This window comes from Trichechus manatus, unplaced genomic scaffold (genome assembly GCF_000243295.1).
Source record: "Trichechus manatus latirostris isolate Lorelei unplaced genomic scaffold, TriManLat1.0 scaffold00038, whole genome shotgun sequence".
Lineage (NCBI taxonomy): Eukaryota > Metazoa > Chordata > Mammalia > Sirenia > Trichechidae > Trichechus > Trichechus manatus.
Genome location: NW_004443974.1, coordinates 16,954,165 through 16,978,097, shown reverse-complemented (window position 1 = coordinate 16,978,097; position 23,933 = coordinate 16,954,165). Strand labels below are relative to the sequence as shown.

General features: G+C 40.7%; 1 protein-coding gene across 1 annotated transcript in view; it reads left to right on the top strand.

Moving 5' to 3' along the window:
- Window positions 1–23,933, top strand: part of DDX31 (DEAD-box helicase 31) — an 89,079-nt gene that overhangs the window by 46,618 nt on the left and 18,528 nt on the right. The window contains exons 15-19 of the mRNA XM_023730836.1: window positions 935–985; window positions 2,602–2,741; window positions 7,433–7,514; window positions 16,169–16,280; window positions 23,166–23,334. Coding sequence (XP_023586604.1) covers window positions 935–985; window positions 2,602–2,741; window positions 7,433–7,514; window positions 16,169–16,280; window positions 23,166–23,334 — 554 coding nt within the window. The remainder of the gene's footprint in view (window positions 1–934; window positions 986–2,601; window positions 2,742–7,432; window positions 7,515–16,168; window positions 16,281–23,165; window positions 23,335–23,933) is intronic.

Genomic DNA, 23,933 nt, shown 5'->3' with positions numbered 1-23,933 from the left:
ATAGTACCTATTACACAGAGTTGCTTGGAAGATTAGTTAAGACAATGCAGGTAAAATGTTCAGCACAGTGTCAGGCATGTAGTACCTGCTCAGTAAATGTTGACTGTGGGTGTTCTTGTTATGCCTTAAGTTTGAAGATGAATGCTGAGTGCAAATTTATTGATAAAGACTGGGGGTTCCAGTTTTCTAGTCTCTCCATCAAAATGGCCAGAGATAGAGCAGAGAATATTTGCTCTTTGGGTGGTAACCAGCTGAAAAGAAATAATAAATCTCTATTGCTTTTATAGTTAAGTCTAGTTAAGTCTCTGAAGTGATTAACGAGTTTGGCCTACATTCTAATTTAGCTGTCAGAAGGGAGAGAGCACTACTTGATACTTACCGCCCTCTGAGCTAACAGAGTCCTCAGTAAATACTTTGCAACTCACCTCCACCACTGAATACCTTAAGGGATCATCTTCTAGAAGTACTCCTCAAGGCCATGTGGTTTTTCAGGCATTACTGATAGCCATGAGTTGGGAGTAATGATCCATGAATTTATTCATCAAGTGATTTTTCAGATAAAATGTTAAAGTGGTAAAACATGCTAGAAGTTTTCAGAATTCTTACATGACACAACTGGTAATTACTGTTAAAATTCTTGCCTAGACGACCCTCCCAAATATGGCTTTTCTAACCTGTGGATTGTTCTTCCAACAAAGGGGTTTTGACTGCCTCATCAATGGGTTCTGTAGTGCCTTCCCCTAAATCACAGTTTTTAATCACAAGTGAACTTTAGTTGGTCCATGAACCCTCTGAAATTGTAAGCAAAATTGTGTGTATATATGTGTGCATTTAGGGGGTGAACTCCATAGTTTTCATTAGATTATCAAAGAATCCATGATCCAAAAAAGGTTTAGAAATGCAGTCCTAAACTGTATTCTTTTCTGTTTTGAAGGATGTTGCAGCTCGGGGCTTGGATCTCCCTCAAATCACGTGGATTGTTCAGGTAATTTTTTAGTTGTTAAGGTGTGAGCTCGAGGCAGGAGTATATGATCGTGAGTAGATGCTTTGGCTTTAAGTGGAATAATTACTATCACCCTCTTGGGTGTTGCCCTGGTAACAGGCAGTAACCAGCCTTATATGCACAATTCTCCTGACATCCTTCCTTTACCTAGCCCACCTAACGGCTGCAGCAGAACAGCCAGAATGTGCAGTCGTGTAAGGGAGGTGGCAGGCTCTCTTGTTCCCAGACTAATGCATGTCACAAACGAAAGTTTCAACAATCTGAAAATACCAGGAATTACCCAGACCCCTGGGAGGCTTCATTCTGTCCTGAAGGTGATTGCTCAGCTGTCCTGAGAGCTGTGTCCGTGTACATTGACCTGCAGGGAGCAATTAAGTTCCTGACAGCATCTTACACATACCTCCAGCCTCTAGACACTTTGCCAGAGGGTACAGGTGTTAGCACTAGAGTCTAGTGGTTTTAGTTTTGTTTTTTATTTTCGTTAGTCTGCTGAATGGTATTTTTAAGCCCCTTCTCTGTGGGGGCCAGGGAGCACACGCCCTGTTTACGTGAGTCATGGTTTATTCACGTTTTAATGGAATTGCATGCCTATCACTGAGTTTAAAAAAAAAAAAAAAATCTGATCTGCTCATCACAGACAATTACTTTGGGACTAGAGGCATTGTTTCTTCTCTCCTCCTGGTAAAAGAGCAAATTAAAGATAAGAAGGCAAGGATAATTTTAATAGATGATAGGCCAGACACACAAAATTGATCATTTAGAGCCTTCTTATATTGGGACTACTGATTAGTTTAATATGCCTGGCCTCCTGTATAATATATTCATCTTGCCCCTCTGGTCTTCGATTCATGTAGCAGCAAAGAAAAAAGGAAAAGTGTATGTTTTGATTAGCTCTGATGATAATGAAGTTATTGCCATAGATACCATAAAGTGTTATGCATAATTCATTCTGCTGAGTTATAGCGTCTGCCCATTTCCCTGAGTCAGGAATACTCTCCATGGGAGCAAGTATGTCCTTTGTTGCCTCTCAACTGCATTGCAACTCATCTCAATTGGGAGTGAGTGTCACAGCAGCTAGGTGATGGGGACTAGCTCCTGGGGCCTATTCTTGAGGCCCAGCAGCAGAGTTGAGCTCAGTAGTTAGCCCCCTTCATCTTGGCACTGTCCGGTGTCCTCTCTTGCCTAATTCCTACTGCTTTGTCTACCAAGGAGGTAGGCCAAGGTCATGTGGTCATCCTGGAGAAATTCACCCCCACCTGCCTACCTTTTCATCCTTGCCCAGACGTTGCAGTGAAAAGATGCAAATAGGAAAATGAAGAGACCTGTGGAGAAATAAAATTAAAAAGGAGTTATTGGGACAAGAAGATGTCTCGTTTACCTGAAAATTGGCCACTGTTCACGTTTGCATGTCAGAGCCTTGTTATTTCCAATGAAGCCAGGAGTTTCAGGGTTGAGTGACTTCTTGTGATTGTCTTAGAGTAACCATAGCACCATGATTTAATTTTTGGGATACCTGGAGGCAGGTGAGGGGTATTGCACTTCCAGTTAATGACAATCCCTTGATCTATGAATGCCTTCATTTTTGTTGCCCTTTTTAGTACAACGCTCCATCTTCACCTGCAGAATACATCCATCGGATTGGAAGAACCGCCCGGATTGGCTGCCATGGGAGCAGCCTGCTCATTTTGGCTCCTTCGGAGGCAGAATATGTCAACTCATTGGCTTCTCACAAAATCAAGTGAGTCAGAAACCTGAACAGGGTTTTGGCTGATCTTGCCTAATTAACTTGCTGTCGCTTTTTACAGTGGATGGGCCTTGTAAGCTGACGAAGAACCATTAACCCTTGTGATCCCTAAATGAGTCCCAGTATAGCCAGTGGCAAAAACTAAAACCCTTAATACCATCAGCACATGACAATTTTCATCGCATTGCCAGACTAAGTGATAGAATGATCTGTTGCACTTCGTTTTTCTTTGAGATGGAGGTCTGTGTTTCATTTCTCTTACTGTAAAATAAGTGTGCACAACCTTCACAGCCAGCTTCTTGAAGACCTTTTTTATTCACAACTTTTATTCCTTGCAATTCACATTTTGTATCTTTAAAGTTGATTTATCTCTTAAAACATTAATGCTTTTTACTCGTCACACAGCTTCCCTCCCCTGGGAAAATAAACCCAAGGGACAGATAATTTAGGGGTAGTTGAAATATATATTATACATTCACAACCAGTGCTTTCCAGGTGCCATTTTGTATGCACACAACAAGATGGCAGCACCTCCCATTCCCCTGAATCAAGCCCCAAATTCCAGCCTGGGCCAGCAGACTAAACCGAGTGCCATGGGAGTGCACAGAAGCTTAGTAAGGGCCTGCCATGAAACTGTGTGTCTCACGTAGGAAAGACAAAACAAAGCACACATACAGAGCAACATCTTTTCCTGGCCAGGAGTAAGTCTAATGAAACCAGAAATAATTTACCTGGGCCACAAAAATGAACTTGCATCGTCATGTTTTCCTGAAATACAGAGCTGAAAAAATCATTGCATTATATGTCTGAACGAGCCAAAGAGACATTATGGAGACCTGATCCGGGAGGGCCTGCAGCACTACGGACAGGCCACCACTTGGAAGAGCTGTGTGTGGTGGTCCCCACTGGTCCCTTCCGTGTTTCCACCTGCAGAACTCTCACTCTTACCCTAGTAAGACTTCTCAAAACTCTTTCAAGGGTGTTAATGTGAACTCTTAGGGACTGAGGCTTATTCAGAAAATAGTTCTGCATCCTTCAGTGTCAGGGAGGCAGGAACACGATCCTGATGGATCAGGCAGAAATTTCAAGTGGCTAAAACAAAGATGGTTTGGGTTTAATTTTTATTTAATGTGTCTCTTAATGCAATTTATCAGTTGAAAGAGTAGTTTTTATTTGTTTCAGGAAATGTGCCTATTTTATCTTGTTTGTGAGAGAAGTCGCATGTAGATAAATCAGTCAGTCACTGTTCACCAAGAGCTTTATCTCCAGCTGGATTCTATGTTCCCTGAGGCTGGAGGCGACTGGCATTTCTCTTTTCAGTGTCTAGGCTGGCACCCTATCAGGAAAGTATACTTCAGAAATACTGGTGGAATTAAAATGAAAGCCCATTGGTATAGCCCTTTCTTTTTTCTTCCCTTACTCTGTTCCCACTGGCCTCAAGCCCATCACAATTCGGTAGCTTTTTTCTCTGTCACAGAGGAATTTGTATACATATAGAAAGCATTTTCAGAATTTTGTTTTGTCTTCCCACAATAGAAAATTTTGTCACTGCACCTTAGCAGTCTATCATTCTACAGCCTCTTTTCCTGTTCTAGACCTACAAATTCACATCCTCTCGTTTGGCTGGCAGCTCTCTGGATGCCTTCCGTGCTTGCTGACATTGACATGATCTCCTCAGAAAAATGAGAGCAATAACAGTTACGAAGTCAAATGATACTTTTCTAATGCCAGAGTTAACATCATAACTTCCCCTTTATCTGCTTTCTTCATTTTTCTTTAATACACCTATTTAGGTTGATTCCTATGAAAAGCTCAAATATAAACCCTAAAACTGAAAAGGGGGGATGATAATTAGCACAAACACTATTAGTAGCAAGCCAATTATATTTTAAATATATAAAAAGTAAGATTGTCCTCTGTGATGATCTCATCTGGAAAATAGTACGAAATTCAACATAATTTTCACATTAAAAAGGAGGAGACAACTCAGCTATGCCAGTGACTTGGACTTGGAGAGAAAGTTGAAAAGGATAAAGATAGGGAAGTACTGAAAGGAAAAGATTTTGATCTCTTGGAGGGAGAATATAGAGGATGGTTAAAGAGCGTTCATGTAAGGAGATAAAGTGTTGTGTCCTACTTTGTTCTTGCTTATTTCTGTCCGGAAAACTCACCTATTGAAGTACCTTATTCCTGAACTACTAACTGCTTCACTGGGCTAGATGTAATCAACCTAGAAAAATATCAGAATCTTCTATTAAGTTACATATGTATTATATATATATATATGTATATGTATTATGTATTTTAAGTTATGTATGTGTTGTACTTTCTGATTTCTGTTTGTGGAAGGGCTATACATTGTATATCTACATACAGGCTTTCTTTGACTTAATACCAAAAAGTAAAAAACATAAATCTAAGAAGAACTTGTTGCAAGGTGTGCAGTGGAAAGAAACAGACATGAACATTTTTGGAACCCATAAGGTACACTCCTGGTGTTTTAAAAAAAAAAAAAAAAGGAAGAAGTGTATGTGTTTTGTGCATAAGAACATGAGAGCCAGGCAGCGGGATGCTGGGATGGCTGATGAATTACAGAGGAGATTCAGAAAGGCAGGCCAAGGCTCTCGACAGCAAGGGCCATCACAACAAATTGCTGCCTGCCTTCATATCCTGAGCGCTGAGGAACTAACCCTGACAATTTAATTCAGCAGCAGGCCAAGAGACAGGTGCCTCAGGCCGCTGCCGCCTCTGTTGAAACACTCAGAACTTTACTTCTACATCCTTTTGACTTCTTTGTGTTTGCCAACTTCTTACATTTTCTCTACCTCACCTTTAAATGTGTTTCTAACGAAAGTCATCATCATTGGTTTATTAAAGTGTAAATGTTTCATCAAAACATACATTTCTTAGATCAGGCATAAGACAGTTCCCCGAATTTATTTATCTATTTTCATAGTAAGGTGGGATGATTCAGATCTGTTGATAGAACCTTAAATAATCAGAGTAGATTTGCTTTGTTCCTCAGAAGAAAAGATTTCTTAGAATAAGAAGGCCTTTTAAAACTGTAAATCACTCCAGTTCACCCTGAACTCTTGTCCAGTTCAGGTATATGGTCTCCCAACATTGCCATACAGACACAACGTAGGAGCTGTGCCCTGGCTGAAATGTCAGCGCTTCTTTGTGTTTAAGAAACTGCCTTTATGTGGCATCTTCAGTTTTTTGTATCCTTGACTGAATGGCATTATTCTGTTTTTCCTTTCCCCCTTCAAGATTTGACTCCAAGTTCTTATGCTTCTTTCACTGTTTTCTTTTTTTTTTTTTTTTTCCTAAAGAAGAAAATGTCACATAGAGGCAAGTCATGTAGAGAAAGAAAGAGGTAGGTCTGGGCTATGTTTCCATCTTCCTTCAGCTTTCCAGGCATAAATAAGAGGCAGATTCAGTAGCCGTACATTTCTCTCTCGTATGAAAAATAGATTTTCCTGAAACCATGAGCATTTTCCCTCTGACTCCCACCCTTTCGGTACATCCTCTACCTTCTCTGAGTGACTTCTACTGCTGTAAAAAGATTTCCACGTATCCATAGGGCTGTGAGCTGGCAGCAGCAAGACAGAACGTTGAGGGATGGGGGCTCGGGGTTGTTCAGGGAAAAGATGACACATTTCAGGTAAATCGCTGTCAAAGACTTGACATTTTCATTCATAGCTTTGTCAGAGTAACCTTTGGGGGAAAAGGGGAGAAGTGTCTTCTTCCACATAAGAGGTTGCCATTCATGTTTTAATTTGCTGTTACATTTTCAAAAAAACAACATACAAAAAAATCATTTATCTTTTTATGATCTGTTTTCTCCCCCAGAACTCCTCCTCCCCTTTGTCCCTGAGAAGTATGTTTTCAACAGCTCATATATCCTCCTTAGTCTCTAAGACGTGATTCCAGATCTGCTTTCCATATTTGAGTGCTGTGGCCTCACAGACAGTTGGATGAAGTATAGACTCTCCAGACTTCCCACCCGTAGGCAGGGCGGACTGTTTTGTTCTCCCTTCCAATGACTTCTGCCCATAACTGGAAACCTGAAATCTGGTGTCAGCAATTTGTACATAGCTCTTGATTCATTAGAGATCATCTGGTCCTCACCCCTTAACAGTTAAGAGGACAAGAGTAGTGAAGATACCCCAGGGTGGAATGAGGAAGTCCTGGTGCTACAGAGGGGAGGCTTTGGTCACTTGTTAACCTTCACTGCGGTGTTTACCCCAACAGTTAAGGAAGGATCTTTAGGTACTTTGTTTTTTTTAAAGTATAAAAGTAAAGGGACAATCTGTTATTTTTTTAATATCATCAACTTCTGCTAGAAGCAAGGTAGTATACCAATAAGCGGGCCTACTTAATTAGTATGCAAGATATAAGAAATAGTGACATGTTCCCTATAAAAGAAATTCTAAATATAGCATATTTTAAATTTATCCCAAGGAAGGAAATTTTCAAGAATATTGCCCTGTCTGTCCCTGCAGTATCATAGAGGTCCCCTTCCTTCCAAATTCCTAAAGGTTTAGAAAAAGATTCCCTTTCCTTTGAGGTTGTAGCTCTACTTTATGTCTAACTAGCTTGAGAATAAGCAGTTTTATGCATCAAGATTTGGGATGTTTTTGAAAGAATAAAAAGTTTACCTTGATATACCCTTCCTCTTACAGTATTTCTGAGATTAAGATGGAAGATATTTTATCTGTTTTGACGAAGGATGATTGTTTTAAAGGAAGGCGATGGGGAAACCTGGTGAGTTTTACTGTTTAGTGTACTTGCTGCTAACTACATGATGTATTTCTTGATTTGGAGTAGTAGAGATTTTGTGTACCGGTTAATTATTTCCTCTGTCAAGCAAAACGTGTGTTTTAAGGACCATGAAAATTAGACGAGGACAAATCTTGATTGTGTTTTTCTCTTTGTGCCTTCTGGATGTGCCTATTGGTCTCATCCAGCTAATGGTCTATAGTCCATTCTGGAAGCCGGCCACACAGCAGCAGGCTTCCCAGAAAGGAGATGTAGGCCAGAATGAGTTTGGAGGCAGTTTTGTATGTTCAACCCTGGTGGTCCCTGTCCCGATCAACAAGGACAACTGATTCGATTCATTTATCCAAGACACTATGGAGAAAAATATCTCTGTGTCTCCTTTCAGACACACTTAGTTCATCCGTTTTTTAATGTGTGTGTGCTATACACAGAGGAAGAGTTAAGTTGAGATTATTAAGAAGAAAAATTTTTATTATCCATGCAGTTCCATATGGAGATCCTGAGCAGTCATAGACAGCCCTGAACATCCTTTCCTGCTTTTCTGAGGCTTCATCCCTGCCAGACAATCATTTCCCCACCTCAACACATTACTCAATATATCACATATACTTTTGTGTGTGTGTGTGTAGAGTGTTGCTGTATGTAATTTTGTCCGTGAAATGGTAATTATTTGAATACTTTACATTCATTTGCTTATGCCTGAGGATAAATTGGAAAAATCAGAACCAAGTAGTCAAGCTTAAGAGTTTCTCCTATGCTTTAGTATGTGTCATTATTTGGATCCGTATTCTCCCTGAGGCAGGGACTGGGTTTGACTGACCTTCACTTAAGTTCTCTTGTTCCAAAGAGTGCCTAAGGAAATTTACCTAATAAAAGGAGAAGAAATAGTGATAGCAACTGTTACCTGAGTGTGTATATTTCGGACCTGGCCCAGCGCTTAACTCTTTACATGCATGATCCCATTTAATCTTCATAGCAACCCTATAAGGTAGATATTATTGTCCGAATTTATAGATGAGGAAACTGAGGCTTAGGTTAAGGAGCTTTCACAAGGGCATACTAATAATCATTAACCCCCTGGGATTTGAAATTAGGCAGTCTTAACTTCAAAGTACATGTACTTACCTGTATATCAATATATCTCCATTAGTATTAGCTAAATCAAGAAAGGAGCCCAGGTGGCGCAGTGGTTAAGAGCGCAGCTGCTAACCAAAAGGTTGACAGTTTGAATCTACTAGCCACTCCTTGGAAACCCTGTGGGGCAGTTCTACTCTGTCCGATAGGGTAGCTATGAGTTGGAATTGACTCAATGGCAGTTAGTTTGTTTTTTTTTAACCAAGAAAATAAAATTAAATTACTTTTTAAGTTAGGTAATTTCAAATTGGGTAATTGACAAATTAGAGGTAAAATTTGGGCACTTAACTGATACCACCACAAAAATCCCTGTGAACAAAAAGCTGTTTAAGATTCAATTGATCAACAACTTATTTTAAGTGATACTTCATATAAATCATCCCAGCCACAGTTTTTTTTTTTTTCAATTGTGTTTTAGGTGAAGGTTTACAGAGTAAATTAGTTTCCCATCAGATAGTTTAAACACAGATAGTTCTATGACATTCGTTGCAGTCCCCACAATGTGTCAGCACGTTCCGCATTACCACCCTGAGTTCCCCGTTTCCATTCGTCCAGTTTTCCTGCCCCTTCCTGCCTTCTCATCTGTGCTTTTGGGCCGATGTTGCCCTATTGATCTCATATAGATGGTTGTTCTAAGGCGCACTTTCCTCAGGTATATTATTTTTCATTTTATAAGCCTATCTATTATTTGGCTGAAGGGTGAGCTCTGGGAATGGCTTCAGTTCCAAGTTAGAAGGGTGTCTAAGCTCCACAGTCTTGGGGGTTCCTCCCTCTCTCTCAGATCTTTTTATGAATTTAAATTTTGTTGTACTTTTTTTTTCCCCACTCTAACTGGGAGCTTCTGTTGTGATCCTGCTCATAGTGGTTGGTAGTGGTAGCTAGGCACCATCTAGTTCTTCTGGTCTCAGACTGGTGGAGGCTGTGGCTCCTGTGGCCCATTAGTCGTTTGGACTAATTGTTTCCTTGAGTCTTTGGTTTTCTTCACTCTGCTTTGCTCCATATGGAAGGAGACTAATAGTTGTATCTTAGATGACCACTTGCAAGCTTTTAAGACCCCAGACACTACTCACCAAAGTAGGATGTAGAAAGTTGTCCTTATGAACTTTGTTACGCCAAGCTCAGTAACTCAGTCCCAGGAGGTATTTGGTTATGTCTAGGGTGTTTCCATGACTATGCCCCACGTGTGCTTTATTATATATGTGAATATACATGTAGCACATACAAATACATACGTAGAAATATCCACAGCCAAACCTATATATGCATGTGAGTGTACTCCCATACACCCTTCCACACCTATCCAGCATACATATCTACCTATGTATCCATTCATAAATTATTGTTATTACCGTTGTTGCAGGATTGTGTATATTATAGTATTTATTTTCATTGCCTTTTATTCTCATGTACTTCTCAGTGTCTTCCCTTGCCTTGGTTATGTTGTGCTGACTTCCCCCGTATTGTGTACTGCCTTTCTCTTCACCAAAGTTAACACGTGTCTACTCTCTAGTTAGCGATTTTCCCTCCCTCCTTCCCCCACCCCTGGTAACCATCAAAAAATGTTTCTTTCTGTGTGTAAACCTTTTATTGACTGTTTATAATAGTGGTCTCATATAATATTTGTCCTTTTATGATTAACTTATTTCACTCAGCATAATGTACTCCAGATTCATCCGTGTTGTGAGATGTTTTGAGGATTCATCGTTATTCTTTATCGTTGCATAGTATTCCTTTGTGTGTATTGTACCACATTTTATGTATCTATTCATCCGTTGACGGGCACTTCTGTCTTTTGTTATTTGAATAATGCTGCAGTGAACATTGGTGTGCATATGTCACAGCTCTTATTTCTCCAGGATATATACCAGGAGTGGGATTGCTAGATCCTATGGTATTTCTATTTCTGGCTTTTTAAGGAAGCACCATACCATTTTCCATAGTGGTTGTAACCATTTTACATTCCCACAAGCAGTGTATAAGAGTTCCAATCTCCCCCACAGCCTCCCCAGCATTTATTTTTTTCTATTGTTTTGATCAGCGCCATTATTGCGGGGGCAAGATGGTATCTCTTTGCAGCCTTGATTTGCATTTCTCTAATGGCCAGTGTTCGGGAGCATCTCTTCATGGTGTTTTTTAGCCATCTGATGTCTCCTTTGGTGAAGTGTCTGTTCGTGTCTTTCGCCCATTTTTTAATTGGGTTATCTTTTTGTTTGGATCATCTCTTAATAACAATTTGTTGCCAAGAGAATTGACCAGTAACCAAACAGACGCTCATTGGTCTTGGCATACTGCTGTTTTTCGAGAACTAATGTAAATTTTAGTCTGAATTCCAGAAGGCACAGTTACTGTTTTCTAACAATACCCCCAGACACTGCTAACTAGGCATAGGCAAGATCTGTCCTCACTGATGTTAATTAATAACGTTAAAAAGTACCTTTTATTATATAAGGTTATTTTTCCAAAATGTCCATGCAGATAGTTAATATGGCTCCTGGACAGCCATGTAGGACCACTGGGGAGTACATGGAGAACTGTTTGAGGAGGCAGCATAATAGAATGGTTAAGAGTGTGGACCTTAGCATCACATTCCTGATCTGCCACGTACGAGCCATGTGACTTTGGGCAAGTACTGATCTTTCTAAGCCCAGTTTCTTCATGTGTAAAATGGAGATAATAATAGTATTCTCAGAAGGAGATGGGAGGATTGAGTGAGAAATAGCCCTAAAGCTCCAAGTACAATGCATGATACTGAAGGTTATTATTTTTATTGTTGTTTAGTCGTATCATTTAGTAGCAGATGTGGAGTTAGAGCCAGGCTCAGCGACATGAAGTCCAGCACCTGATTTGCTAAATCAGTAGAACATAAGCACCTGTCTTCTCACCAGAAATAAGAGCAAGTAGTAAAATTACAAAATGAGTTGTTAAAGTTTGATCAATTCTAGTCTTTCCTGTTACTATTTCAGGGACCGGTTTTGGTGTCAGTGTTTATCCCATGAGCACAGATCATTTCTCTCCAGGGAGGTGATCACTGTGCCTCTGCACATCCCCCGGGAAGCTCTGGAAGGGCATTCATTCCCTCCTGAAGGACATTTCCCCAAAGAAGGAACAGAGCACCTGCATTTCCCTGCTCTTTCAGAAATAAGCCACAGTGTTTTTTTGTTTTTTTAAAACATCTGCCCTTCTGTGGCCTTGCAGCCTCAGTTCTTAAGCCTTTCCCTGGATTGAGGCCAGCCTTGAAGACTTCTCGAGATTTTTAAGGAGTGGTTATAAGATTGTGGGTGAGAGTTATATCCCAGAGCCAAAAGACATGGGTTTGAATCCTTATTTCACTACTAGTAGCTCTGTGACCTTGGACAGATTATCTTCTCTCCTGCCTCAGTTTTCTCATTTGTAAAATGAGGAGGACAGTAGTACCTGTCTTATAGGTTGCTATGAGGTTTAAGTAAAACAAGGCACCAAGTGCTCAGCGTGGTTCAGGGCACATTAAGACTTAACCAGTGTGAGTTCTTATCCATCTTATCTCAGCCCCGAGCTCCTTACTTGATGCATAGGAATGAATTGAATGTTTCCGATGTTTCTAAAGTTTGAGGGGGGTTTTTGTTTTAAAAAAAAAGCTGAGCGAAGTTGGGCTTTCACCGACACTAAAATAACTGATTACCTTAGAAAACTAAATTCGTCATGCTGTAGCAGGTTCTAGATGCCGTAGATGAAGACTTGGTTTGTTTGACAAAATTTAACTTTAGTTCAAAGGAAAAAGAAACACTTAAACTAAATTGACTCCATTACTAACTGTCACATGGCTTACAGCCTTAGGAGTATTTTATGTGTGTGACCCATGTGAATAATAAAAAGAATACAGTAGATCCTAGACACAACTTCTAATTCCATTTTGTGTAAGAAATACAGTATGTCTTAATTGCTATACTCAATTTGGGAAGTTTCCTCTAGCGTATGCAGTAATGCTAGGCAGATAAATGTGGATTCAGTAGTTAAGCCTTTTACACATATAGCCCAGCACCTCATTATAACACCCCTCTACTTCACCCAGCTCGATTGAAGTCCATTGTAAATGTCTCTTTGGCACACACATTTTTAGGCTTCTGTGAACAGAAGGAAAGTGAGTGAAGCATCTGTAAAATGTATATTTCATATTTAGGTATATAAAATATATATAGCTACGTCTGGGTGTGTGACTGTTCACCCACCTACAAAGAGAATAAATTTGATCTTTCAACTTCACTGGGAAGCACTCAGAAGGTTCTAGGGACCATGGGGGTAAAACTCAGCCTGGCAATAAAGTGATTAAAGCAAAATCCTTTCACTTAGTTTAAAAATATCTCGGAAGTTGGCAATATCAAGGCACATGTTTTTAAAAAACCACCCTCACCCACCACTGCTACCACCTAAAACTTTTTACAACAAAAGTAGTTTGGCCTAGTTGTCTTAGACTCATCTGTTGCTCCTTGATAGCTGTGAAATTTTTATCATCAAAGTATATACTCACACGCTGAAGCACACACACCAAAACGTGTTTTTCCTACAAGTGTTCTTTTGTCTTACGAAATATGCTGGTAAACTTATCCTAACAAAAAAATTTCACTGGCATTGTGAGATATTAAAGAAGATCAGTAGCCCCTTGCTTAGTCCTTTTTGATTGTCTAGTCTATCCAGGATCAATAGGATCTTATAGATAAAGGACTACTGAGTGCTTATAGAATGTTGGCAATGTATTTTTCTAAACTGCCCGTGGTCCGTTGGTTGCAAGTTAGCTTCATTACCAGTACTGCATCAGCGTGTCTTTGACAGTGGGAGAGCCAGTCCTATGGGGTATTCATGTGCCTGCAGGGCTTTGACCCGTTCTCATTACGGGAGCATTTTACCTGTCTGGGGCTGGAGATGGTGGTGCATAACTCTGCCCCCCTCTGTCTTCAGTTTAAATTTAGACTGTCCTCCCCAGAAGACAACTGAAAACATACTTCATTCATTCTCAAGAGGGGCAATTTTAAAATAAAGTATTTCTGGAAGTGAGGGTGAGGGAGAGAGGAAGAGTAAGAAATGCTTTTTCCTAAGTATAATATGTTTTCTGCCAGTAACTTTGTCTTATATTTTACTAAAACTGACCTCATCATTTCAAACACGTGAACCTAGTTTTATCGCTTTTTTCCCTACATATTTCACTTGTACACACACTCACATTATATATGTGTGTATATGTAATTTTTTTTTTTTTTTTTTTGGGGGGTTGGGAAGAAAAGATGCCTCATTTTGAAACCTAAAGGGGGGAATAAGAAAAGCCCTTTGTAATATATTGCCATATTATCACTAAATCCCCTGACAGTTGTGACACACAGGCAAGTCACCTGTCACTTAAGCTTGAGGTCTCTTTAATTTTCTCCTGGAATTCGCACCAGGCTGTCTTTAATTTGAGGCCTTTATTGGAATTCTGAAACCTCTCTGCCTCCCTGGCTCTCAGATCTGTTCTGAGAGCTGTTACAGAATGTATACAATAACCAACAGAGGGATTCAGAGAGGGCTGGAGCTCTGTTTATTTAACACTCTAAAGGGATTTTTGTGCTTATTCGGTCCTGGATGCCCGGCTTTCAATATCGCTTTGACAACCATTCTGCCCTTCTCATTAATTTTAAACAGTTAAAACACAGGAAAAAGAGGAAAAAGTTTTCATTATTAAAGTGCTTTACTTTTTAATAACAGAGGATTCTGTCCGCCAGGGGAAAGGGCATCTTCGCTAATTTCACATTCATATTAAAAAAACGCGAAGGTGACAGTTGCCGCTGCTGAGGTGGCTTAACGAAAGGAGGGCACCAAAAAAAAAAAAAAAGTTTGCATTTCACATCAGTTAAGAGGGTAAAAAATCCTTGTTAATGACAATAGCAAATGTCCACTTTCGTAACACAGCTCCTGAATGACTTTTCTCTTGACATTTTAGTGGATAAAACCCTTGGGGGACCATGTACTGTGAAATGAACTAGGCTGTCATCAACCAAACAGGTAGCAGGAATGATTTGACTAAACTAAAAACATTTTCAGGTTGTTAAGTCTCTGTTAATCCAGAGATGAACATCGATCCAAAGAACGAGGCTTTTTCTTCTCTCCCCTTTGTTCTTACTCTCGCAGCCTTAAAAGTAAAAGAGAAACTCTCGGGAGTCTAGGTTGGGTTAGGCTCAGTTAGCCAGACACAGGCCCTTGCACCCTATTCCCTACAAAGGTTAAAAGAAGTAGGTTTTTATCCTCATGCCCCGCATGGGGGGTAGGGTCAAGGCTTAATAACACTACTCAAATGATCTCCACCACTCAGATGATCTCCACATTGTTGGGGAGACACATGAACAGAATTGGACCGGAGAAGCTGTGTTCTTTTGGATCTCACCTTTAGTTGAAAACATCCGTGTTTACTTTAATAACAGAAAACAAAAACAGCGGCTTTTCAGTGGGGATGTAAAGAACGGAAATCTTCTCTGGGACTGTTAAAGGATGAAAAGAAAATAATTTTATATTTCATTAACATTTTCCATCTGTAGAGCCCTGGTGGTACAGTGGTTAAGCGCTCGGGTGCTAACCAAAAGGTCAGCGCTTTGAACCCACCAGCCGTTCTGCAGGAGAAAGATGTGGCAGTCTCCTTCCGTAAAGATTTACAGCCTTGGAAACCCTGTGGGGCAGTTCTTTTCTGTCCTATAGGGTCGCTATGAGTTGGAATCGACTCCACAGCAACGGGTTTGGTATTTTTGGTTTTAGGGTCTTACACTGCAGATAGATGTTACTTCTTTCAGAGGTACGATTGGTTGCAAAGATCTAGGAAGTCTTCTGTTTGGACCTTTTGTTGTTTAGTTTGTTGGAATGGCCCACTCCTTACTAGGTTCCTGGGAACTCAGCATAGCGTAGGCACTCAGTGGTTATGGGCTAAATGAAGCTAAATGAATCTGAAACACTGAGAAGTCTGAACCTCTCTAGGAATTGAGGAAATGCGCTCTGGTATTCAAGGATCAGAGTAACTTTTTTAAGGCTAAATTTTAGGCAAGTCATTGTTGAATGCTCTTGGAAAGGAGTCACCCGTGTTCCATTGATAAGTGTTGGGGAATGTAAAAGATTTAAGGCCTAAGAAGGAGATACAAGATTCATTTGAAAACAGCTTATGTTCAGTGAGGTTTTAAATGCCTGAATTGGATGTGGAAAATTCCAAAGTGTCTCTAATGGTGTCTCATTTTGAATATGAGTGATAAGAGGCCAGGAAGAAAAGTAAGTCAGCAAGTAAGTAAATAAATAAATAGAACCGATCTGCTTCCTCACAAAACCATCCTCATCTTTGCTTGACTCTAACATCTTTATAGCTCCTCTTTTTTTTTTCCCTAGTAATATTGAGAGGATTACCCTTGTTGGCCCCTAGGTGGTTACTCTGTGATTTTACTGTTATTAAATCTATTATAAACTGCTTCATTATTCCTGACTCCAACTCTGTCTCTCCTTTAATCCTTCCGTCACCCTCCCAGAAATCCCATGCTGTTGGCCCCCAGGAAATCCGCGAGCGAGCCACGGTCTTGCAGACAGTATTTGAAGATTACGTGCACTCCAGTGAAAAGAGGGTCTCCTGGGCAAAGAAAGGTCAGTAGATTTCTTAGGTATTATGGAGTGGATAACCCAGCAGAACACTGCCCCCACCTCCACCCACACACCCCCAAATGGATTGAGAGGCCAACCAGGGGCCTCTGCTCACCAGCAAAAGCCTTCAATCTCTGTAATTCTGCAGGGTTTGGAAGCAGGCACGGAGGGCTTTAAAATGATATTGAATGTTAATTTCATCCTTCCTTATGTTTTGCACAAACGAGGCTTTATCTTGGCTTACATCAGGACTGGAGCTTTGACCCAACAACATGGATCTTAGGGGTCCTTTTTTCTTTTTCTTTGAAAACTAGGTGTGACACATCAGTAGAAATAGTTGTAGAGATGGAAATTAGAGATGAAGGTAATGACTGAAAATATTAGACCCAAGCAGTTCCTGTTTGAAAGTACAAAGAAAAATGAGAAAGAACAGTGCTGAGTAAGGGCCATAGACCATGAACCCAATTCCTAGGAAATTTACAAAAGAGTTAAGTATTACTTTAATATTCAGACTCCTCATAGGATAATTTGGCTCCTAGGATCACCAGACATTAAATGTGGACTTAACAGTCCACTTTGAGAAATGATCGAGAATAGGGGCACAGGGCTTATTATAGCTGATACTTTTTTATAGTGGAATGTCCTGTTTCTTGGCTAGCAACTGGCTCATGTGTGCTAATGAGACTTACTCCATATTGGGAATCCACAATTCTTTTCATTAGTTGCCTGCTATTTTGAGATAAATGCCGGGCTGGCTTACCAATATAGCATCCTTTCTTTTCTTCTTCCTGTGAATAGAAATATGTTTTTTAAAAATCATTTATTCAACAAATGTTTATTGAATTGGGCACTCTTCCAAGTGCTTGGGATACATCAGGGATCAGAACAGACAAAAATCAATCCTTGCCTTTGTGAAGCTAACATTCTAGTGGTTGTGGGGGGTGGGCAGACAATGAGCACTCTAAACATACCTCCATGCATTCATATATACATATATACGTACATACATACATAAACAAACTAGGTAGTGTCCTAAAAGATGATAAGAGCTGTGAAAAGAAATAGAGCACTCGGGTGATACCTGTGTCAATTGGCACGACATAGTTCATAAGTTCTGCATCCTACTTTAGTGAGTAGCGTCAAGGGTCTTAAAAGCTTGTGAGCGGCCATCTGAGATACAACTATTGGTCTCTTACCATCCAGAACAAAGGAGAATGAAGAAAACCAAAGACTTAAGGGAGCAGTTAGTCCAAAAGGTTAATGGACCACATAAACCACAGCCTACACAACCCCTACACCAGAAGAACTAGATGGTACCCAGCTACCACTGCTTACCGCTCTGACTGGGATTACCACAGAGGGTCCCAGACAGAGCGGGAGAAAAATTGTAGAACAAAAAATCAAATTCACAAAAAATATAAGACTTACACTGGCCTGACAGAGACTAGAGGAACCCCCAAGACTGTAGTCCTAAGACACCTTCCGAACTAGAAGTGAAGCCATTCTCGGAGACCACTTTTTCAGCCAAACCATAGACAGGCTCGTAAAATAAACAGTAACACCTGAGACGAATATGCTTCTTAGAACACTCAATTAAACAAGATCAAAAGGGCAACATTTTCCCAAAAGCAAAAATGAGAAGGTGAGAAGGGGTAGAAAACCAAGATGAAAGGAAATGGGGAGAGTACTGACACATTGTGGGGAGTGAAACCAATTTCATGGAACACTTTATGTACAAACTATCAAATGGGAAACTAACTTGCTCTGTAAACTTTCACCTAGTGCGCAATAAAAAATTTAAAACAAAACATCACAACCCAGCCAGGGAGGAGAAGATAACACTGGTTATTTTATGTAGAAACGAGTCATTCACATTTTCAGTATGGTGCTGCCACATTTGCCTGAGAACCATTTCAAGAAATCAGTTTGCATCAGCACCTCTCTTACGGATTGAATTATGAGCCCCAAAAATATGTGTTGTAAATCTTAACCTCTGTGCCTGTGGTTATAATCCCGTTTGGGCATAAGTTGTCTTTTGAGTGTATCTTGAGTCAGTATCTTTTGAGATATAAAAGAGATTAAACAAGCTAGCAGAGCAGAGACGGGAAGACACATGCCAAGCCACATGAAGATCACCCAGGAACAGAAACTCAAAGAGACAAGGACCTTCCTCCAGAGCTGACAGAGAGGCAAAGGCTTCCTCCTAGGGCCGACACCCTGAATTCAGACTTCTAGCCTCCTGAACTGTGAGAAAATAAATTTCTATTTGTTAAAGCCAAAAGAAGAAATAGAGCAAGGGAAGGGGGAGCAAAGGGGGTGGTGGGACAGAGTGCATTTATAGGTGTCAGAGTGAGCCTCACTGTGAAGGTGATAGTTGAATGAAAACCAGAAGAAGGATGAGCCCTGCAGCTCTCTGAAGAAAGGGCATTCCAGTCAGTGGAAACAGCCAGAGCAAAGGCACTCAAGGCAGCGTGGCTAGCAGAAGGGGAAGAGTCGCAGGAGGCAGATCTTGTCAGGGTTGGAGTTTGTCATGGGGACTTTGGGTTTTACCCTGGGTGAGATGGAGCCATTGAGGGCCTTGGAGCAGAGATATGGCATCATCTGACATGACTTTGAAAAGGTCATTTGGCTGCTGTGTACAACTGGGGGGTCCAGGGCAAAAGCTGGGAGACTTAAACATGAGAGCGACTAGGAGGCTGTCATAGTCATCCAGAAAGTGGATGGTCAAAACTGCTTATCCAGCAAATAGTTTTGAGTACCTGTTATATACGTTGGTACTTTATAGAAAAGTCTTTTTTTGTGGTCATAAAACTTGACCAAATCAGAACTGTACAGGGTCGAAAGATGAGGTCGCCGGTAACTGCTCTATAAACCACTGATATTTAATTAGTGTGTATCCTTCTAGACTTTTCCCCTAATAATATCCTTTCCCAGCATTTCCCAAAAGTAAATTCAGCAATCCCTAAGGGTTTTCCTAAGAACTTACCTTCAGATAAGTATTGGAGTATGCCTCTCAAGAGGAATAGAATATTTGGCACAGTGTAATAGAATATTTGGCACAGTGTAACTGTACAGAGTTTGGTCATTTGGTGAAAGTTAGGCAAATTCACCTTGCTGTGTGATACATGACTAGGTGGTGTGCTGCTGAATTTCAGGGTTAATAATAAAAGTATAATGAGAAGAATTAAATAAACCCACACCATAATCTCTGACTTTGATTTTGGTGTCAGAGTTATTTTGAATATTCTGGTGGGACCACAACTATTTCAGCATGACGGGGGTCATCGGAGTAAAAGTTATAGGAAGTAATACCTAGAGAACATGGTTTTGTGTTTCATCTCATCTTTGTCACCACTGAACTGATTAATACCAAGAAACAAGCAGAGCTACTTGTCTTCTGTTTAAAGGATATTGGACTGGAGCCACTCCCCTAGTGTTTAATTACCATGAAGGAAATAAATATATTATTTCTCTTATCTGCTAATTGATTTCCACACCAGATTGATAATGGGCTGTGACAAAACCACCTATGGTAGATGTCAGTCACCTGCTTCAAATATAAAGCTCTCCATTATTATTTTCTCTGCTTTTACTTAGGATTGTGCATTTTGGAGGTTTGGGAGAATGTACATGTATTTGCCACCCTAAAGGTAGTGAAGTTACAACATAGCATCAGCCACTGTACCCCATAAGTTGATACTATCTTTTGCATTTCAATCTGCATATGCAAATTCCTTCCACTACTGACTTGCTTCCCTTTTATGCCATTTCAGAACCCACCTCATGAATAATTAACAAAGCAGCTGGCTTTTGCCTTTATGGCAGAAAACTAGTTGGAAACTGGGCCAAGTGTGCATTTGTTTTCCCTTTGCATTTTCTGACCCAGTCACTGTTAATAACAGCATTTAATTGTTGTCAGTTTCTAGGAGCAGTTACCAGCCTCTTTTTCTTCTCATTTCTTAGATAGGAATTCAGGTGTTAAAAATAACTGTTACATAAGTTTGAATTCCACACTCCTGAACAAAAATTTCAGAAAATGGAGCCCTTTACCTGTAAATTGGCACTTTTCCTGTGGTTTGATCATCTCCATCTTCACATCTCCCTGAAGAACAAGGGCAACGTGTGTAGATTTATGCTGTGCTTGGAAGGGGTGCTTCTCCAAGTCAAGGAAACCCATACCAATGATGACAGTAACCCTCTGTGTGTGATGAGAGGTTAACTGGGTCCTTTGCCAAATGCTTTGTCTTTAAGAGAAGGGTAACAAGCTTCCTCCCTTCCCACGTCTTTTGATTAGTTGTCACTGTTGATGTGTCAGATGGAAGATGCATGTATCTTTACTCTGTCCAGACCTGTGCTTTTCTGAGAGATAAGGGCAGGTTGAGAGGAGCAAGTATTATCTTCACGTGCCAGCCTGGAGTATTGCCCCTTTCCACCTCTTGATTGTGAACATCATCCATCCATAAGATACTACTATTCCTGATCCAGAACATCCAGAAATAATTCTGATTTTATGAAAAAGGACAAAATGCCCATGTAGGGTATTTTAAAATAGATTTCCCCTAATTGATCTACCTTAAATAGTTGGCTAGGAATAGGAATCGAAGACTACACAGTGCTCATTGTGATTAGCTGTGGCTTCGTCCGGCATCCCAAATAAGTGTCTACTCTCATTACTCCTCTGCTTCCCGCTTGTGTTGGCCTTGTAGCCCCTGTTCCTTCTGCATATTCTAGACACTGCCAACATGAGCCACTTCTTGCCCCTTGGAAGGTCCTACAAGCAGCTGCTGCTGCACCTGAAATCCTGCTTCTCTGAATTATCTAAACATGAGAGTCCATGCAAGAATGTGAGGACAACCAACTGTCGCTGTCCCCAGTGAGACAGGCACCTTGAGGACGAGGAAGTTTAGTAAAAATATGCAGTGTGAAGTGCTGCCTGACCAGTTGTCTAGGGGAGAAAACCCTTCCTGCCATTTTGTGGCACGCTCATTATCCCTGTAAAGCTGTTAGTTGGGTACCTAAGTCTCCTGGAACAGAGGCTCTCCATCCTCAGAAAGAAGGGGTGAGCACAGGTAGAAGCCTGGGGGCTAATCTGCTTAAGTAGAAGAGTGGTGTGAAACAGGGAGACTCGGACCAGGATTAGATAACTGAGATTTTAAAAGCACAACCTCTCAGGCTTGGTTTGATTTGTCTTGCTTTCAGTCTGGTTCTTCTAGACCAGGGTAAACGTTAGGGGTAGGGGAGACAGGAAAAAAATCTCCTGGGTCACTGTAGTTGTAACGCTTGTGTCTCTATATGTAGCTTTGTGTCTGAGAGCCTGGTGTCAGAACCCTCCAAACAGTACAGACCATTTGAAGTGTTAAAAGATTTTCTTTGAAAAAGCTAGTCCCCAGTTATTAAAAACGGGAGTACGCACAGATTTAAGACAGGGGTGCAGAGGAGTTGCCTTGGTTATTATTTCTCATCGATTGGGAAAAGGAGTTCACTTTGCTCAGTAAATAGAGCTTTGATGGATTCTCAGGATCCTTCCAGGAGCTGATCTGCTAAAATGACACTTTTTATTACTGTTCATAAACGCCAATCTCCAGGTGCTGCTGGGATATTACATTTAAGCTGTGGGCAAACTTGCCAGTCCAGTGGCTCAACAAGCAAGGGAGAGGGAGGTTAGAGTTTAGTGCCTCCTTCCATCAGAGAGTGCAGGGTGGGCTTCGGTGTGGCTGGCAGGAAGAGTGGGGCTTGAAAGTAGAGGGCGCAGTGATAGGCATGGGGAGCTGCGTTTCAGAACAATTCCCTCCTTCCCTGTTGCAGTAAGAAAAAGACAGACACTTCATCATTCACTGTTACTGCAAGACATTCAAAGGGGGACTGGGTGTAGGTTCTCAAAGGAATGCCAGGTTAAAGCATAGGTAAACTCCACCTTCCTGAGAACTGGCTTTTCTCTGGCCTGTGAGGGATCTAGAACAAGGATACTCTGTTCTTGGCTTTAAAGTGGGACCACAAATTCCCTGATAGAATATTTGATGAACATCTCTAAGCTTTTGGCAATCTTGGGATGAACCATTTCATGGAGTGTTTTAGATATTTAATAATTTCCTTTCTTCTTTTTAAGATTATTTTTCATTTCCTTTTTTACACCTCCTTTGAATGGGTAATAAGCACTTCATTGGCCAATCCTAGATACTTTTAGAATGAATTTGCGTTTAAAATCCCGTGAATTCCTCTGGATAGGGAAGGTAGAAGCAAGGATTGTGGTGGAGGCAACATTTATAGTAATATTTTTCATTCATATATATTTCATTCATATAGAGATATATTTCATTCAATAGAGATATATTGACATTCATAGTAAGTCCATTTGAATTTTTTGTATTTTATAACACTGGTGTGGATTAACTATTCAAAAAAATTTTTTTTTAGTTAAGAAAAAAATGTTCCTAACATAAATGTCTGACGATTTCCTCACTTTCATAAGAAAATGATGTGCTAGGTTGCTCATTTGTTAATGTCTTCACTCATTCTCCCTTTCATTCATTTATACAGCAAACATTTATTACGTGTCTGCTGTGTGCCAGACCCTGAGACAATAATGAAGAACAAAACAGGCCCCTCCCCTTTTGGGTCGTTAATAAGCTATGCAGTAAAATCTGAAATTTTATTGGATTTATTTTCAGTGATTATCTTCGCTTATAGGTTTGGGGTTTGTTGTTGCTTTTTTAAAGAATTAAAAAAACTACGCAGAAGTATAGATTTAGGTTGTCCATGTATATCGTAACTGTCCTGGTTGGGCTCTCATCATCATCTGGCAAGATGAAGTACAGAGGTCATTAGGCTGGGGCAGATGTGAACTTCAGGACCCCAGTCCTGACAGCACCCTCTCCCTTTTTCTTTCAGCTCTGCAGTCCTTCATCCGAGCCTATGCAACCTACCCCAGGGAGCTGAAGCATATCTTCCATGTCCGATCCCTCCACCTTGGACATGTGGCTAAGAGCTTTGGGCTAAGAGATGCTCCCACAAATCTTAGTGTCTCAGCTCTAAAGAAGAAGAAAACAAATCTGAAAAGGTAAGATGAGCAGAATTGTTCTGTAGCAAGTGGCGGAAAGTCTGGTGAGTATAGAGAGCCCTGTTCAGATTAGCAACGGTGAGATGATAAGGTCGGCTGCTGTGCTCGATAGAAACACTTCCATCTTTGGTTTTTGTGGGAAATTGTCACCAGCATCTGCCCTCCTCTCAATGTAAGTGCTCAGAACAAGAGAAAAAGTACGTAATGTTGGTATTTTTAAGGCATCTACAGGAATTCAGCAGTGTCTCCTGTCAGGCCCGAATGTAGTGGAGATATTGGAGCAGCAAGACAAAGGTATTGGCAGTAGAGTAAAGTAGGGGACTAGCCACAGTCAGTGCTTCAAATGTGCTGTGGTCACCATGGAAAGCATCTGAGACTTGTACGAAGACTCCCAGTGTGTTTCATGAAATTAGCCCCTGCGGCATACCCTGTAGTGAAATGGGAGGGTATGAGTACCCCGCAGAGCTCTGCAGATTTGCAGGAGCTGGTGAGGCTGGAGAGCTCCAACTGGATTGTTTCAGGGAGTTAGTGTTGGGCTCCTGGTGGCGCAATGGTTAAGGTGCTTGGCTGCTAACCAAAAGGTTGGCAGTTTGAACCCA